Source organism: Vicugna pacos, chromosome 15 (genome assembly GCF_048564905.1).
Source record: "Vicugna pacos chromosome 15, VicPac4, whole genome shotgun sequence".
Classification (NCBI taxonomy): domain Eukaryota; kingdom Metazoa; phylum Chordata; class Mammalia; order Artiodactyla; family Camelidae; genus Vicugna; species Vicugna pacos.
In genome coordinates, this window is record NC_133001.1 from 3,383,297 (window position 1) to 3,402,587 (window position 19,291).

The 19,291-nt window shown below is 39.7% G+C and overlaps 2 protein-coding genes and 1 non-coding gene across 5 annotated transcripts in view; 2 read left to right on the top strand and 1 right to left on the bottom strand.

The window, feature by feature from the left end:
• Nucleotides 1–19,291, bottom strand: part of LOC140685623 (RNA/RNP complex-1-interacting phosphatase-like) — a 32,455-nt gene extending 13,164 nt beyond the window's left edge. Inside the window, exons 1-3 of one of the 3 annotated variants that reach the window (XM_072937466.1) lie at nt 19,195–19,291; nt 16,176–16,253; nt 2,219–2,294 (exon numbers count right to left, since the gene is read on the bottom strand). In XM_072937466.1, the coding sequence (XP_072793567.1) occupies nt 2,219–2,263 (45 nt within the window). In that variant the 5' untranslated portion in view covers nt 2,264–2,294; nt 16,176–16,253; nt 19,195–19,291. Of the gene's footprint in view, nt 1–2,218; nt 2,295–3,764; nt 4,002–16,175; nt 16,254–19,088; nt 19,165–19,194 lie in introns of those variants that run through there. The other 2 variants (XM_072937467.1, XM_072937465.1) reach the window with 2 other exon arrangements.
• LOC140685622 (uncharacterized protein C2orf78-like) lies at nt 10,097–18,294 on the top strand. Its single transcript, XM_072937464.1, has 3 exons — nt 10,097–11,259; nt 14,593–15,357; nt 16,209–18,294. The coding sequence occupies exons 1-3, from the start codon at nt 11,163–11,165 to the stop codon at nt 18,125–18,127; spliced, it is 2,781 nt and encodes a 926-aa protein (XP_072793565.1). The 5' UTR covers nt 10,097–11,162; the 3' UTR covers nt 18,128–18,294.
• On the top strand, nt 13,757–13,828 carry TRNAG-ACC (transfer RNA glycine (anticodon ACC)). The gene has a single exon. It is a non-coding gene; the product is annotated as a tRNA-Gly (tRNA).

Here is a 19,291-nt window from a genome sequence, read left to right on the forward strand (position 1 = left end):
AAAATCTGGTAGAGCTAGATGCTTTACTTCCACTATTATTCTACTTTTTCAGAATTTTACTGGCTGTTTAAGTTTTTCTATATGAGTATTAGAATCAGCCTAACTCAGAAAATTACTTTGAACTATTGTTAAATTTATAAATCAACTTAAGAAGATTTGACAGATTTACAGTGCTGAATCTTCTGCATAATGTTGAAAAAGCTTTGAAGAATAAATTAATTGCAACAGGGCATATGGCGGGGGGGGGGGTTATAGCTGAGTGGGAGAATGTATGCCTAGCATGCATGAGGTCCTGGGTTCAATCCCTAGTACTTCCATTAAAACAAAATAAATAAACATAATTACCACCCCCCAGAATAAAACAAAACAAACAACAAGGCATACAATTTCTCTAGTTAGTTTCTTGCAGACGTGGAGATGACAGATCAATTATTATCTCCAGCTATCTGAAGAATAACCAAGATAACTAACCTAAGTCACAAACTTTAAATAATTTTAGTTTAGATAACTTAAGTAACGGACAGAAACTAACTGAAGTCACAAGCCCTTTAGGAAACCTTCCTTGACTAACCCCGTCTGTTCTCATTTCTACCTCAATGCCATGGCATTTATTTGACACTTCACATACTCTATTTCACATTCCAGTATGCTTGAGAAGCGACTGTCAAGTACTGAGGCTGCTTTTCCTTGGGTGACTTCCATAAAACAGCCAGGGAACCAAAGCCACGTGTCACTGCCACACAGCGGTAATTTACCTCCTTAACTCCACTGCATGAACAGGGACAGCACTGGGAGCTACCATACAGCTTTGAAATCACCTTTATGGTGCCGTAAACAAGCCAAATACAGAATAAAATAACGTGAGTATACAGAGTTCAAAGACAATTTTTATAATGACATCATCAAGGAAAGCGTTGTGGTTGCGTGGAGGAAAGGAAGCTAGAAAGTCTTCCTGTTTTTTCTCCTGCTCATGTACTTTCAGACAAGGGTGATAAGCAGGGACCCATGGAGAACCTCAGGAATCCACTTTTAGAGGTCACGCAGTAGGGACATGAGGAGTCAGGACAACTGCACAGAGAGGAGGAGGAACATAGGAGAAAATTCACAGTAACTCCAAGTGTGGGTTGGGAGTCCACTCATTCATTCAACAAAGATCTGCTAAGTATTTATTATATGTCAAACACTATACTTGGTGTTGGTGGATGTAAATAAGAACCATATGTTTACCTTTATGAAATGACTAATTTTATGTCCAGAGAAGCAGAAGAACTAACACAGTAGGTTAAAAAGGAACCCTGACTTCTGAGTCACAAGTTAAATAAATTCCCAATACACTCACGGTGGGCTTTCCCTGATACTAGTTCATGCCACCCGGGCAGTTCAATGAGACGTGGAAACTCTCTCATCATTTTTATATTTGTCAAATACCTTCCCCATCTATTCCTTTTTCAGTCAAACAGAAACAATTTTCAGTTTCCAGGCTGAAATTCTGACCTTGCTCATCCAGGCTATTTTTTTGGTTGTGATGCTGTGAATGTCTTATTGGCATTTAGTTGGTGGGGGTAATGGATGTTAGACATCTTGCTAAATTCGGAATAGTCCTACAAATATGTCTCACATCCTCAATGACTTTTGAATAACCTAGTCAACATTCAAAAAAACTGTTGGTAATTACCTAAGCCTCAGAACCTAACTGTATTTTACAAATAAACACAAAGCTTTTGTGTGTGTGTGTGGCAGTTTTAATGTACATTAAGTTTTCCAGGATATTAACCACCTTATCAACCTAGTGAAGACTGTACTTTGTTTTATTTGGAAATCTAGTAAGAGCTGTTCACTCTCACGGCAACTCCTGCCACTAACACAATATAATCCACCTAAATCAGTCTGCATTTGCAGTTTTTGCATTTGTGGTGCAAGCAACTGATTATCTCTTTATTTCTGGTATAGTCATGCCCAAATATTTACACATTGAAATACATATTACTTTATTATAAATTATTTTATCTATTCTTTGTTTATAGTTAGAGTATTATATTGATTTTTTCCTTTAAAATTAAGTTATATTTATCTATGAATTTCATTTCAGAATAACAAAGCGGGGTATTACAAAGTATTTGCTATAAAAAGAAAAAATGGAGCATGAGAGGATTGAGAACCAGGGGTCTATATGGTGAATTCAGAGCTCTGAAAGAATACTGAATTAACTTTTGCTTACCTTTTTCAAAGGAACTTTGAAAGCAATGAAACGAGTCCCAGGCATCCGCTGTCCAACTGGGAGATAGTCTTTCCACCTATTAACACATTTTTTGTTAGCAAATTTTATGGTAGCCTATCTCCCTAAATAGGATGGAGGCTCCTTGAAAATGGAAATCACAGCTCTGGACAGTAGGTCCCCTCTTCTTTCTGCTTTGCATTTTGCTGCTCCACTTATTCAACCCCACCTAGTAACAGCCTATACTTCCCTTCGTCCTGTTTCCCCATCGTGAAAACAGATGAAAGGCAACAAGACAGTGCAAAGGTCTCAACCAACAAGGTACTATCTAAAACCAGAGATGGCCAGAACTTCTGTATCCCTCATAAAACCTAGCTCAGTCCTGAATGCTAAGATATCATTAATACATGCATGTTGACCAAAATACTTAAAAATTCAATTCTTTCACTTCACAGTTGACTTTCAGTCCTCATCCAACTAATGCCATCAAACTCAATAGCTAGGAAACTAAGTTTATATCTTAAAAGAAAATCTGACAGAAAAGGGATTGTGAACTTCACTTAATGCTAGGAATCACAGTGAAAAGTAATATTGGAACTGACTTCTGTTAGGATGAGTTAGAACAAAGGTTAATTCAGTGTAACAGAAGCACAGAAAGTGAGGACAGAAGTGGCACAAGATGAGGCTAGAGATGCAGAGAGGATTCTAAACTGTGAGGTCTTAAAGCCCAAGAGTTTTTATTTATTATTATTATTCTTAAAACAATGTTTTTGAGCGATGTTTATGAGCAATATTCCAACTTGCCAATTAAAAACATTTCTTGGGTGAAGAATGGATTGGAATGAAACAGAAGTAGATATATGGACACTAGTTAGGGCCTAACTGCAATTGACAGGCAAATTCAGGACGAGGATGCTGATGGACAGTTGACAGATTCGAAAGAAATTCAGGAGATAAACCGAAGCGGACTTAACGGGGTGTGAGACGGTGGAAAGGAAGATATCAAGGAATAAAAAGCTCACTGCACATACAAGCAGTCTCAGAATTAATCATTTGAATGTACAGAGGTAGCTCTCTCAAGTGACACTGGTTAGAAAGCAACCCTCTGTGATTCCCAAAACACAATAAATCAACTTTTTTCTTGGAAAATTCGGCGGTACCGGTGGGTTTTTCTCCACTCAAACGTAGTTATTACTCACATTTTCTGTGCCAAAATAACACACCTTGAGGAACTGAAGGGGACCCAATTTTGGTAAATAAGGGGTATCCTCAACACTGACAGTCCCATCTGAAAAAGCAATCCCTCTGCATTTTACCCAAGGAACAATGGCCAGCACCTCGCTTTAAAACGATGGGGAGAAATCAGAAAATCAGACTCTCCTTCTCAGCTACCGTGAACCCAGCCGCCAGAGGGTCAATGTCCCCGAGCGCAGGGCGGCCGGGCCAAGCCCGCCGGGGGGAAGAGCGGCAGGCAGAGCGCACGAAAGGTGAAGCGCAGCGCAGGAGCTAAGCGCTGGAAGGGCCACACCCGGGGTCCAAGGCGTATTACCTTTCGGGGATGTGGTTTCCGCCCTTCTTCTTGACAGAGGAATTTCCAGGAAACTTGCGTGCCTGGTCCCAGGGCCCCCGGGCATGATGCCATTGGCTCATGTGGCCCCCAAGATGCCGCCGACAAAACGCCAAGAGTGCCAAAGTCGCCAGGCCTGGGCCCTCCGCGCCAGCTCAGACCCCGAACCGGAAGCACCTAGGCAGCAACCCACGCAGCTCCCAGGCCTTCTCGCTACTGCGCGTGCGCCAGGGCCCGCCGAGATGACGTCATCACGCCAGCTGCCCGAGAAACTTGATTAGTGAACAGCTCTCTGCGGGCTGCAGTGCCCTCCTTAGCCAGCGGCTGGTGGGTAGCGCAGGTCTGTGAGTTCGTGTGTGTACCCTTCGGAATTCTAGCAGTATAGGACAGGGAAAATGGTCCGTCTCCCAGTTCCTTGCGTGGTTCTTTCAGACATTTTCCAAGAGCCTACATTCACACTTATTGTATCTCGTATATAAATATTTGTACGTAATGCAGATCCTATATTTTATATAAAAGCAGCATACTATACATGTTCTACAATCTATCTTGGATATTGATTTTTTTCTAGTAAACTTCTGCTTATATGCATTCTATTCTTTTAGTGGCTTTGTAGTATCTCACTGGTTATAAGAATCATAATTTATATAATCAGTACAATGTTGATGGACTTTGCATTTTTTCATTTTTTTTGGTCCTCTGTTACAGATAGGCTGCAATGTGAACATCTTTGTACATGTATACAACTATATCTAAATTTCTATAAGTAGAATTGCTGGAATGAAGGCGATGCAAACTTAAAATTTTGGAAGATACTGCCTTATTACCCTCCAAGAATATTATATCAACCTACACTCTCACTTACAGTGAAACTTTTATTAGGTTCCTGTCATGTGCCTGGTATCACACTAGAGGTGGACAGCATGTATTTATGTTTGCAAAAAAAAAAAAGCTGAGAGAGTTAACAGTGGAGCTTAAGTCTAAGATTGCCACACAGTATTAGGCATAGAGATCTGTTAGAAAAAGTATGAATTCTGCCACAAGTGGAACAGCAAAGTACTGCATGTCCTACAGTAGGTCTGATGGTAAAATAGAGTACTAAATTCCAGATTAAACTGCAGATAAATACAATAGCAATTTTTTTGTTAGTTTACCTTTTAGTTTCAAATTTCTGGAAGCATCTTACATACACTGTTAGTAATCTTCACAACCATTTGAGAGCTGGGTAAACCAAGGGTCAGGAAGAGCAGAATTACTGAATAAATGAATGAATGAATATGAAAGATCACTGGCTTTAGCATCTTTGGGAGAGTCATATTCTCACCAAGTTTAAATCCACAAGCATTTACAATTCTGAAAACTTCCACATAATTAAAAACGGGTCAATATTAGTAAACTGATATTTGGAAAAAAAGACATACGTTAGCACAGCAGTTTGCAAACTCACAATTAGGCACATTCAAATCTGGTGCTAAATCATAAAATATTCTTCTGAAATTTGTGAAAAAAATCTAAGGCATATGATGGCCAAAAAGTACAAATGATACAAATATGTATAAGAAATGACAATATCCAAAACGCGATATAACTCTTTCAGAAACTAGAGAAGCTATACTGGTCTCATACTTCCAATTTGCTAAAATATATGAGCATGGAGTGGGAATAAACTCAGTCATAGTTATAATACAAAAAATCCAAACCTAGGCATAACAGTGTTTCCAGAAAGTATGGAAACTAGTAAAGAATAGGCCTTTGGATGGGAGTGGGGTCAACATGAGGCAAAAGAATGCCTTCATGTGTATGTAGTACACTGGAATGGAAAATATAGGTGCACTGGACAGCTGAGTATTTGATACTAACAAAACCTACCAGTATCTGGTAGGGCTCCAGGTACCACGTAGGGTTTGAGGGATTCCAGTATTTAATTAAATCAAAACTTGCCAATGGGAAGAGTTAGGGAGAGCCTCAGGGGTAGATGGACTAGGTCTGTTACACCAAGACATGTGTCAGTTACCCTGATGGGTACAAAATGCACGAAGTGGATCTATGGGACGATACAATACCCTAACTATAAAAATTAGGCTTTAAGTCAGGGCAGGGCTTGATGCTAAGTTCCAAAGTGTTGAACTGGAACGCTTTAGTTTCTTCCTCCTATATGTAAGATTCTTTTAGAAGTTAAGATGATGCTGAGCATCCAAGCTAACGTTCAATGACTAGAATTAGAGAGAGTGAGTAAGTTGTACAGGCTTGGAACCAGGAAGGGCCTAACTAAGGGTTTGCCTAAATAGAATTAAACGTTTGAATTGAATACTTTAATATGTAAACATTTTACTGCTATCAACATTAGTCTAACCATACTTCTCCCCAATCTCACACCACCTACCCTAACCTGCAGTAGCTATGAATTCCCCTGATTTCCGTGGCAATATAGAGAAAAGACAGACTGATGTGGGTTGCAGGAATTTAGTATATGTTTTTAGCCTCACATTACATACTAGTATCAGGGTAGTGGACCATCTAGAGTATGAAGCTTAGGGTAAAAAATACCTTGGAAAAAACTTAAAAGCTCGAGCCATACCTCTACACGGCAATGAATTTCACAATTTCTTCTCAGATAAATATCATTCTTTGTCACTGAAAAAAACTCGTATCTCATAATAGGAAAAACAGGACTATGAATTAAATATGTGTCTGGAGGTCCCATCTATGAGCTATCTTCTTGGTACTAAGAAAGTCCCCAGACAAATCGACCTGTGCACCCCTGAAAGCTTACCACCAATGAAAGTGACTAGGTCCATAGATTTCCTCACTTAAACCAGCTTACTCCACATATAGATCCTTAGAAACTCAGCCATAACTCACGTTGTCACAGTCGCAAGAGTGGTTAGTGACAAAAGCACTAACCAGGGCAACAAAAACGGAGCAATCCAGGCCAAGTCGGGCTGACAGCCGATATCTGCCCCTTACGCTTGGGTGCACAGTGCAACTCATCACGGTGCCTTTTTCACAGACCCCTTTTTAAGTTTCCCCGTAAAAATCCATCAGATTAAGTTAATTCACGATGCTTCAAAATAAACAACTGTCAAGAGAAAAACATGCAATATGTCTTACAATGTCAGATTCCTTGAAAATATGACAAAGACAGAACCATGTAGAAGAAACCAGAGCAATGAAAAACAATCTGTGTTAGACATAGAAAACCGACTTATGATTACCAGAGGGGAAGGAGGTGGGAAGAGATAAACCGGGAGCTCAAGATTTGCAGATACTGACTGGTATATTAAAACAGATGAACAAGTTTATACTGTATAGCACAGGGAACTATATTCACTATCTTGTAGTAGCTTATGGTGAAAAAGAATATGAAAATGAATGAATATATGAAAATATGTATATTTATGTATGATTGAAGCAATGTGCTGTACACCAGAAATTGACACAACGCTGTAAACTGACTATACTTCAATAAAGAAATAAATATTTAACCTTCTTTGCCATTAAAAAAAAAAAACCTTTCATTGAAGTGGGTATAGAAGAAAAGTACCTCGACATCATAAAGCCCATAGGTGACAAGCCCACAGCTAACATCACACTCAACAGTTAAAAGCTGAGAGCTTGCGATTAAGCAAAAGAATAAAGAAAAAAAGGCATCCAAAGCAGAAAGAAAGAAGTAAAACTGTCACTATTTGCAGATTACATGATATTACATATGGAGAACCCTTAAGACTCCATCAAAAAAAACAATCTTGTTATAACTAATAAAAAATTCAGGATACAAAACACTGTTGTGTTTCTATTCAATAATAATAAACTATCAGAAAGAGAAATTAAGAGAGCAATTCCATTTACAATTGCATTAAAAAGAATAAAAGACTTAGGAATAAATTTGGAAATTACCTGTACACTGTAAACTGTACAATATTGATGAAAAATACTGAAGAAGGCACAAATAAACTTAAAAGTATTTCATGCTTATAGATTGGAATAATAATACTTTAAAAATGTTCATACTATTCAAAGCAAACTACAGATTCAATGCAATCCTTATCAAATTTCCAATGGCGTTTTCCTCAGAAATAGAACAAACAATCCTAAAATTTGTATGGAACCACAAGACCCCAAATAGCCAAAGCAACCTTGATAAAGAAGAACAAAGCTGGAAGCACTATGCTCCCTGGTTTCAAACAAAGCAACAGCAGTCAAAACAGTATGGTATTGGCATTAAAAACAAACACATATGGAGGAAGCCAACTCCACGGATGGCGGTATAGGAAAAGGGGCAGCTCTGAAGGATGTAATTTGCGGTCATATTGAATTGAGTCAGTCACGTGAGTTGCATTCCCTTTGGACTTACTGCAGTATTAAAGAATAAATTTTCATATTGCTAAAACAAACAAACACATAGATCAATGGAAGAGAACAAAGAATACAGAAATAAGCTGACACTTGTATGGTCAATTAATTTATGACAAAGCAGCCAAGAATATACAAAGGAGAAAGGACAGTCTCTTCAACAAATGGTGTTGAGAAAACTGAACAGTCACACGCAGAAGAATGAAACTGGACCACTATCTTATGCCATACACAAAAATTGTCTCAAACTGGATTAAAGAATTGAATGTAAAACTTGAAGCCATATAACTCCTAAAAGGAAACATAGGTGGCAAGTTCATTCACATAGGTTTTGACAGTGATTTTTTTTAGTATGACACTAAAAGCAAAAGCAACAAAAGCAAAAAGCAAAAAGTGAGACTACATGAAACAGAAAAGCTTCTGTATAGTAAAGGAAATCATCAACGAAATGAAAAGGCAAATGACTGGGAAAAAGCTTTTGCAAACTGTTTTTGATAAGGGATTAATATCAAAAATATGTAAAGAACTAAAAAAAAATCATCAGCCAAAACACAAGCGACTCAATTTAAAAACAGGCAGATCTGAATAGATATTTTCCATAGATGACATACAGATGGTCAATCAGTACATGAAAACAGGCTCAACACCACTAACCATCAGGGAAATGCAAACCAAAACCAAAGATCAGCTCATATCTGTTAGAACGGCTGTTACCAAAAACGCGAACTAACAAATGCTGGTGAGGATGTGGAGAAAAGGGATCACTGTACATTGTTTTTGGGTAAGTAAATTGGTGCAAACACTATGGAGGTTCCTCAAAAATTGAAAATAGAACCACAATATGATTCAGCAATTCCGCTTTTTGGGTGTATATCTGAAAAGAATGAAAACACTAAATTGAAAGAACATATATGCACTCTCATGCTCATTGCAGCATTATTTATAATAACCCAGAAAAGGAAACAATCTAAGACCTAATTGTCCATCAGTGGGTGGATGGCTTAAGAAAATGTGATATATATACATACACAATGAAATATTATTAAGCCATAAAAAGAATGAAACCTTGCCATTTGCTACAATATGGGTAGACCTTGAGGGCATCATGTTATATGAGATAAGGCAGAGAAAGACCAATACTAAATCTCATAGACACAGAGAATAGATTGGTGTTTGCCAAAGGTTGGGGTCAGGCGAGGTGGTCAGTATGGGTGATGGGACTCAAAGTGTACTCTCCTAGTTATAAAATAAATAAGTTGTTGGGATGTAATGTACAGCATGGTGACTATAATTAATAATACTGTGTTGCATACTTGAAAGTTGCTAAAAAACTAGATCTAAAGTTCTCAATACAAGAAAAAACAATTCTGTAACTACGTGTGGTGACAGCTGTTAACTAGACTTACTGAGTTAATCTTTCTGCAATACATGCAAATATTGAATCATTATGTTGTAAAAGTGAAATGAATATAATGTTATGTGTCAAAAACCTCAATAAAAAGTTTTAATTAGATTTTAAAAAGTAAGAAATAAAAAAATAAAAACAATCTGTGTTTGATAAACATACCAGTGAATGATATAAATAAGGTAATAAGACATAAAACAAAGTAAAAAATACATGTAAGATTGTTCTCTTTAGTGTACAGAATTCATGGCAGTTGCTGCACTATCTAGCTGCATAAATATATCTAAATCTGTATCTCTATCTGTCTGTCAATTGGCTGTTCTGTTAATACAAAATGAGACCAAAATGTGTCAACTTATTTTTCATAGAAACTGAAAAATCCACATGAACCTCTTTTTTCCTGTGCCCTTTCCTGCTCCCTTGCCACTGAATGTCCTCCTCCTTTCTAATTATTCTCCTCTTCATTTGGCCTGGCCTTGCATCCAAGCATGCAAGGCAGAGAATCCTAGAGGTCCAAGATTCTATAATGGCTGTTTGCAAGGGGGAGGAGGCCACAGTAACTGCCACACTGGATATACTTATGTGAGAAGGGGAAGGGACAGTATCTAGAATGCTTCTCACATGTAAAAAAGCTGGATGGCAGGATGCCTGGGTGGCCCAAGGAGACAGAGATGGCAAATTATGAGCAAAAGAATTGTAGCCAAAGGCTGGAAGAGGGAAGGTTTGCAACCAGCTGTGTCTTCTAGCTCTCTGGTATTTACTTTCAGTGGACAGTCTATTCTGTGAAGCATGAAGCACTAAAAAGAAGACCCTGCTGCTGGAAGTTGACAGAAGTAACAGCCATGAGAGTAAGAATGCAAGATCAAGGCTTGTCCCAGAAACAATGCCTAGAAAGAAAGAGAGGAAGAGAGAAAGAAAGAAAAGAGGAGATCAGAAAAGAAATGTGTGTCCAATCTGGCCCAGCCCAGCCCAGCCCAAGGAAGGTAGGATTCAAGGAGAAGAAACGGAAAGAGCAGAGCCTCGGACCACTTCATTCTCCACAATATACACTCAACAAACTTCACCCTACTCTTTAACCAAGTTACAAAAAGAGCTCCTTAATCCCTTCTTTTGCTCCTAAAAAGCTGCAGTAAGTTCACTAATCAGATAAACTGATATGATTTCAGAACAACTGTAATTGTTCAAACCAGAGGCTCTTTCCTTTCTCTCTAAGGAAATTAATAAAGTGTATATAATTATACATATATAATATATAAGATATAATACTGTATGGAATATAAGTAACTATTACCAATTGTAATAATGAACATCTATAAGAAATGTTGAGATGATTTCCCTAACATAAGAGCCTGGAAGAAAGTAAATCTGTCTTGTAGGATTTCACTTCCCCAGAGCTCAGAAATTTAGCTGTTGCATTCTCTCTGCCCAATCACATCTTCTTGTTGGGAATCTGACTTCCCTATTGGCTATCTCATACCTTTAAACTACCTGTTCTGTGACATCATTCTCCCACCAAACCTACCACCACCTGGTAGAATCTTGGGGTTTCCATGGAGCTGTCTGTAAACAAGTTTGGATCATCACAAGTGACCAGTGACCAGTGACCGGTTCATACTGGACACATGTGCTCTTTGGCTTCAGCCACTCAGCCATCCTCTAGTACCGTATCCTCGTCTCTTATATCTGCAGTGGATATTTCTTCTTCTCTGACCATTTCAGGTAAGGAAAGAAACTTCTAAAAGTTCTTCATTAGATATTTTTTTGCCCTAAATTTAGTAGTAGATTCAAAACAGCATGGAATAATGGGGCGGGGTATTGAGCTAGAAATTTGAAGACTTAATTTCAGTTTTGACTTCAGTTTCTGCTAGGCTTAATATCTCTTACTTGCTAGGTAATATTCAGAAAACTGTGAGTGAGCTCAGACATTTACCACCTGCGTGACTTTGGATAAGTCATTGATCCTCAAAGTCAGTTTTCCCTCGTCTGTTATGTTAGGATATTACATTGGTTGGTCTCTCTGGTCCCTTTCTTCTCTAATATTAAGGCTTAAAGGGCACCTGTGTAGAAAATGAAATCAGAGGCTTCTTGAGAGTGTTCCAACAGAAACAGAGAAAACTCAGGTGTTGTAGAAAGCTAGCAATATATGCCAAGATGTTTCATCTGTAATGGTCTCCCTCCACTAAGGTTTCAAGTTTAGTATTTTAAATTTCATGCTGTTCAAAAAGTACTATTCACATGTTTTAGAGTTTTCTATCTAAAGTACTTGAAAAGAAAATAAGGAGAGAGGATGGAGAGGACTGGGCTCTAAGGAGGCATATAGTCAAAAATAAGGAAGTTTGGGATTGTTTTTATCAGCACAAGCCAACAGGGACCAAAAGGGAGGAGAAAATATAAAAAGGGAGAGCAAGGAGGCTCTCTCAAGAGAAAAAGCAGTTTGGTGGGAATGTTGGTAGGAACCAAAGATTTTAAATTAAAGCAGAAAGGGCATAGAGTGAAATCTGCTCAGAACAGGGCAAAACAAAGTTGATTTTTAGTAAATGCTTATATTAATAGACTAGGAAGGAAAGCAAGGCCAGAATAGGGTATCACTGGGGAAACAGCTCATCAGCAAAGTCAGACTCAGTGTTTTTCTTTTATTGCCTCTCTGAACACAGATGGTACTTGACAGTTTTGAATATAAACATTTCTGAAATATATTTTAGAAATGATGCTTCCTGTAAACAGGAAACTAACAAAAATGGTTATCTAGGGGGCTGATATTCAGTGTTCTTTTCATTCTGATTTTTAAACTATGTAGATGTTTGGCCTATTAAAAATAAAATTTTTAAGGATGGTATGATAGGTAGGCTCTCAGGGAAGGCTGCTTTTCATCGTTACAGTTATTTCCTTCTGAACACAGAGAGCACACTGATCAACAGCCTTTCTTTTTTTTTTTTTTTTTTGGTGGGGGAGGTAATTAGGTTTATTTGTTTATTCTTAGAGGAGGTGCTGGGGATTGGACCTCATGCATGCTAAGCATGCCCTCTACCACTTGAGCTATACCCTCCCCTTCAACAGCCATCTTTTTAGATCAATACCATTTTTAGATCTGAACTACTAAGAAGACAAATCTCTAAACCCGTCTCTAAACCCACATTGATCTAAAACAATGTTCTGGAGTCCTTTAAGTCCTCTTGGGACCTACATTTAGAAAGCTCTTTTAATTGGATTCTAGAAATTTTTTTGTTTGTTTTTCAGACTTTGGGAATGTCACTTTCTTAGAGGTTGAAGATGATTATAATCTAGGTTCTAGGATAAATATTAAAAACCTTCATGATACTTTTAAAGCTTTCCTTTCTGCTTATTATATGATTATATTAATTAAAATACACATTTCTACTAGGCTTAATATCTCTTACTTGCTGGGTAATATTCAGGAAAATATGAATGAGCTCAATAATTGAATTCCTTCACACTTATTAATTTGCTGTCTGCTTTGAACCAGTTTTTATTAAAATGTTTGTCTGCATATATTGTGCTACTTATACATTCACATTTACTGCATTTTATTGCTTGTTACACATTTTTACTGGTATATCATCTCTGTATGTATTGGCTAGGAATTCATTCAAAATTATCTTCTATTGTGTTATTTGGTTAATATTATTCACTAAAATAGAGTAGACAATATTCAGTTTCATAATATTGCTTGTCTGATACAGAACTTCATATATTAGTAAACTTATTATGCTTTAATTCTTGCTACCTACCCCAGTTTCCATTAATAGCTGTATATTTCTTTTTAGTTATGTGATGTGTTTTTCATGATTTTTCTCTATCTTTCCAGAACTTATTATATCTTCCTCCATGTAAATCATATGTAACATATTACTTTTATTTATGTATTAATTATTACTGCTATTATCATTGTTGCTGTTGCAACCACTTTATGGTTGAGTAATCTGAAGCTCAGAGAGTTAAATAACTTTTTTCTTTCAAAAAGCACTTAAGAAATTCACTTTCAGGGGGAGGGTATAGCTCAGTGGTAGAGCTTAGCATGCACAAGGTTGTGGGTTCAATCCCCAGTACCTCCATTAAAAATAAGTGAATAAATAAGCCTAATTATCTACCCCCCCCAAAAAAGAAATTCACTTTCAAGTAATCATTTTGAGGCAGGATCAGAAACCAGGCTTGAAGAGGGTAAAAATGATCCTTTAAATTTACAGCTTGGGTGGGGGAGGGTATAGCTCAATGGTAGAGCGCATGCTTACCATGCACAAGGTCCTGGGTTCAATCCCCAGTACCCTCATTAAAAAAAAGTAATAAATAAACCTAATTACCTGCCCCCCCAAATTTGCAACTTGGACTGAGCATTATATGAACTCTAGGTAATAGCATGGGAACTGCACAGAGTGAGACACTGAAGATTACAGTGATAAAACCTGTACTCTTTTCTAATGGACAAAAAAAAAAAATATATATATATATATATATATATATATATATATATATATATGCCTATATTAGAAGGGCTGTTTCTCCTGGTTTCTGGCAGTGTCAGAGCAGAGTCCTGGTGAGAAAGTCAGGACACTTAGGTTCTGAAATCTGGTGATGATATTAACATAATGAGAAAACTTGAACAAGTCAACCTGATCTCTCTGACCCTCAGTTTCCTTACTCTAGAAATGAGACTGTTAGAAGTTCTCTAAGAACCTCCTAGTTCTAAAATCCTTCCATTCTAGGAAATAGCATACAAGTCAACACTAATGCAGGCATATGGGAAAGACAGGGCAGGGAGAAGATTGTTTCTGGCCTAGAGAACAATGTATGAACCACACCATTTGGGTCCCCTGCACATCTGTGCCCAACATGGGAACATAGGCAGTTAATACAGAAGACTGTCAAACTGCTCCAGCCCTTACAACCATCACAAGCTGTTTAATTCGCTATCTCAGTAAGTCTTGATATTAGAGGCATCCTGACAGCAAGACCTTTAAGATAATGCTGATCCTCCAACATAGTGAGAATTTATCAGTCTTACTGATCATTTCATTACCCTCTTATTTCTTACAGAAAATTTCCAAAATCCATCTGTACTTGGAACTCTAAATCCTCTGCAGTTCTCTCTTCCTGTGGTGAGCAGCACAGCTCCCCTAACAGGAAGCGCCTGCAACTTCTCCAGAGTCTCTGCTCCAGCCATCAGTTCAGCATGGCTACTGCCATCAGCAGCCTCTGGCACCTCTTTCCAGCCAGTCCTGGAAAGTGCCTACCATTACCAACATCCTAACACCACTATGTTGCCTGGAGTTTCTGGCCAGAGCCAGATCTCCACTTCAGCTGCTTCCCATCCAGATATTTTTGAGTGGAACATCGCAGGAAGCAGTGAAAAGAAGTCCTCTTTACTCAGAGACCTGACTGTGACTGTCACTGACCAGGATGCAGCTATTCCTTCCATGTCTATGGCAGCCCAGTATGATAAAACTTCAGATGCCAATAACATGGTCTCTCTGTATCCATCAATTTCTGCCAGCCTTGTTCAGGGCACACCATCTCAGATTCCATATCAGAGACATAGCCTTTCAGTTCCCTACCAGGTAGGAAGCCAGGTATATTACTATAATCAAGGCACATTGGGTCCTGTACTGTTTGGAGAACTTGACCCCTGCCTGCAAACCTGTGGCGCAGTGTCATACACAGGAAGTAGGACCACTGTCCCTCAACCAGAAATAGTAATGGTACTCAAAGAGATTCAGCCCACAAATATCCTACCACCAGCTTCCACCTCTGGAATCTACTACTCTGTGCCTGCTCAACCCATCACAGAAACAAGTTTTCAAGGTGACTACAAAACAGCAAGGAAGGAAAAAAGTAAGATCAGCATTCAAAAATGGGTCAAATCTGCAGCTGGGAAGTGGTGTACAGACAGGTAGAATTTAGATCCTGAGACTTTAAAAACCACTACCCTCTCTCAGTGCTTTCTGTTTTCAGACTCTATATAAGAGCACCTAATGCAGGCGGGAAAGTGGGGCACTGTGATGATCATCTATGCTATGTGTGCAAGAACCCCGAGAGTTTTCGCTGCTCTAGTTGATCCATCCCCCGTACTACCACACTGTTTAACTCCCTTCTCTGACCTATTGCAATAGTTTCTTTGGAAATCTTTCAGAACTCTTATCACGATAATGCAGGTTAATTTTCCCTCACTTCCTTAATTTACACCAGGATTTAAGACCTTGCATTCCAAAATCCTGTCCAGAATAAGCAGGTGAAGACTCTGTCCTTTCTTGTGTGGTTCTTCAGGAAGAGCTCTACCCCTCTCCTTTCCTAGTTCACGGTGTGAAGTGTTCTTATTCTCTCAGGAAAGTGGGGAGAATTGAAAGGGCACTAAATGAAAATGCTAGGCTTTGTCAAACATTTCATATTTTAAAAATGTGACTTTTATTTTTTATTTGACTTATAACAACTCTATGAAATACAAAGAAAACCATGAATGAATCACATCAAATGATCTCCAGTAAGAATTAGAACAGTCACCTCTTATCTCCTAGCATAGGGTGCTGTCCATGGTCCTCAAGAAAAGCTAGTAGAAATGCCTTGTCTGTCATTGAAATGTACGTGATTGCTATATTGGTGTCTAGGGGAAGTATCTCACTTACCAGGGACTGACTTCTTCCTTGATCTCTTTGTAGTGATGGAGACTTCCCTGGGGATGGAGAATTCCCTGGGATCACAACCTGTAAGTCAGACATTTTGTCTGTCACAAACTCCAGAATTCCCCAAGTCCTGCAGTAGCAGAAATATCCAGATACTTGAGAGTAACACACCACCTGAACTTGGGGACATTTCAATGATTGCTCCAGTCCAGAGTTCCAGTAATCTCCTGGCACTGCCTCCAGCTCCAAGCCAGGAACAAATGGAGAATAAGAATTTGGATGATATTAAAGCCAAGCTTTCAGAGCCTCTGGATGCCTATGAAATCCCATTAGAAAACCAAGATTCTCCACTACTCCCTTTAGAGATCCCTGATATTCACCAGATCTTGGCCTGCCTTGATCCCACTGGCCAAGAGGAGCTGCTTGGTTTTGAAAACACTGATCTGGGAAAGAATAGCCTCAGTTTTGAGGACCTTGAGACACTTGAAAATGAGACTGAATCTAGCAGTAGTTTTGCAAACATCACTACACCAGTGAGGGATATTGACAGTCCCCAGCTCTTTCGCTCTTTGGAGAACTTAGATCAACTTATAGATTTCACGGTGATCCAAGTCACAGATACCAGAACCAATAAGGTGAATCAGGTGCAGGAAAAGTTGGGTGTCATAAAAGCTCCCTCTGATCAACCCAGGAATAACAAACATAAAATCTCTGAGCCTGTCAGTGATGCTCCCAAGGCCAAAATCCAGGCAAAGAACCCAGAGTGCCTATTAGGGGGAGAAGTGGTAATTCGTAATGCTACATTCAGTGACAGGGCTCCTGCAAACCCAGCCAAGCATTCTAACAGCAAACCTCAGAAGCCTGCATCTAGCGGAATCAGCAAAACTAAGAGCCATGGGCAGGAAAAGACCAAAAGGACCAAAGAAAACAGCTCCAAGAAAGCTGAAGAGAGTAAGCAGTCAGGGAACAAAGTGAAGGCAGACGTGAAGTCAACCACTCCCAAGATGAAGCGGAAGAAAAATCAACTTGAGTTTAACCAAGAGGACTTTAAAAAGCCCCGAAGCTGCCTCGGCATGCACATGCTGGAGTCTGTGCAGGTTTTTCATGCACTGGGGAAGAAGGATGATAAGAAAATTGGACTCTCTTCCTCTCGGGCCCCGGGAAGTTTAGGCAACTTCAAAGACCCCAGGCCATCCTCAGCTATCAAGCCATGGCTGAATACCTGCTGTGGGGGTAAGGGTCCTGAGAAAACTCAAGTCAAAGCCCAGAAACGAGATGGCAGTGCTGAAAAAGAGTGTGCATCTCCATCCCAGTATGAGCTGCCACCTCCTGGGAAGGTCAAGTTGATACCTTTGCCTTTTCCTACCGTGGACAAGCCTAAAGCTCAACCTCTTTCTCGGAGGCCACAGCCTCTGGCCTCACGCCGGCCTGCTGTGGCTTACCCTGCCCGGCCTGGTTCTACTAACTCAGCTCAACCTACTGCAGTCAATTCAGCCCGGCCAGCTCCTGCATCTTTGGCAGGTCCTGCCAAACCAGTTCGTCCAATGTTGGTCAACCCAACTCGACCAGGTCTGACCAACTCTACCAGGCCTAGTGTCCCTCAGGCTCCGGCTTCTAGGCCTGCACCCTACAAAACTTCACCTTGTGCTTCTCTCCAGCAGAAGCCTGTTTCCACTGCTGTGACCAAGCACCAGTCTCCACCCAAGTCTCAAAACCAATTTCTACTCCAAGACTTCAGCTTCCAACCAATTCCATGGAGGAAACCCAATGTTCCTGAGCCAGTCATGTCAACGCCCATCACAGAAGAGCAGAGGCCAGAGCGGGAGGCCATGAAGAGGCGGGCCCAACAAGAGCGTGAGATTGCTGCCAAATACACCTCTTTGGGGAAAATGCAATTTTTCATTGAGAGGGAAAGAGAAATGGACATTTCTCTATACTATGGATATGCAAAGTAAGAGCTGATAGGAGTATTGGTGCCACATTAGGTACCAGCTGTTTTTACATATATAGATAGATATAAATTTCTCTATTTATTCTGATATATTTTAGAAGTTAATAAAATTGAATAAACAAATGTAATAGAACTAATAGTTGAGTAATAAAGAAGCCATTTGAGTTCTGAGGTGCTGTTAACTGTGGTTTTTTTGTTTTATTTTGTTTTGATTTTGTTTTGGTTTAGTTCTTTTGGTGGGGGTAGGAATCAAAGGCTGCATGAGAAAGAAAGAACTGAAAATTGGAGGGAAGAATGGGGGAATAGGGGTAAGAATTGAGGAAAGAGGAAGAAACTTGGCCCAGAGCTAGGAAGGCCAAAAGGGGAGAGATTTTATGGGTTTATGAAAAGAAGCAGGAGTGCGGGAAATGGCAGAAACAAGAAGCAGGCTCTGAGATTAGGGTTGAAAGAATAAAATTTGAGTAGAGTTGGAGATGACGGAAGATGTGTCTAGGATGACTAAGAGAAATAGAAAAAGTCTCCTGAGGTTGGCCTTATGTCTCAGGACCACCAGATAGGTATTTTAGAAAACAGGAGATTCAGAACACATGTATGAAAGGTTTGATCTGCCTTATCCATGTATGACTATAGCAGGGAATAGGGAAATCTACCAGATGAGTGGCAGGGACTCAGAGTTATCCCGGGGGCAGCTCACAGCAGGGGCGGGGCCAAGTGAATTGCTGCCAACAGGAGGCCCACGCAGAACAGAGCTCGGGATATAATCTCCATTTACTCAGCACTTATGCACCGGGGCGGTGAATGCACTATTCAGTTAACCTTCCTAACAACAGCCAAGGCCAATGTTACGGTGCCACTTCACTAGTGAGGTTCAGCAAAGGGCTGAGGTCACATTGCATGTGGAGGTCCAAGGCCTGAATTTGAGGCCCAAAGTCCTCAGTATTTGCAATTGCCCGGAGGTGGCCAACCTGGCTTTCAGACAGCATCCGGAAGTGACCTCTGGACGGGATCAAACTTCTGGAGGGATCTAAATATTATTAACTTGAGGGGCCCACCGGGTCCTCCTCCATTAACCTAGGCACGTGCTGCCTTCTCTAAACTTCGCCATCAACCGAAGCGCACGAGAAAAATCCGCTGGAAGCGTCCATTTTCCGGGGGTAAGAGAGGCGGG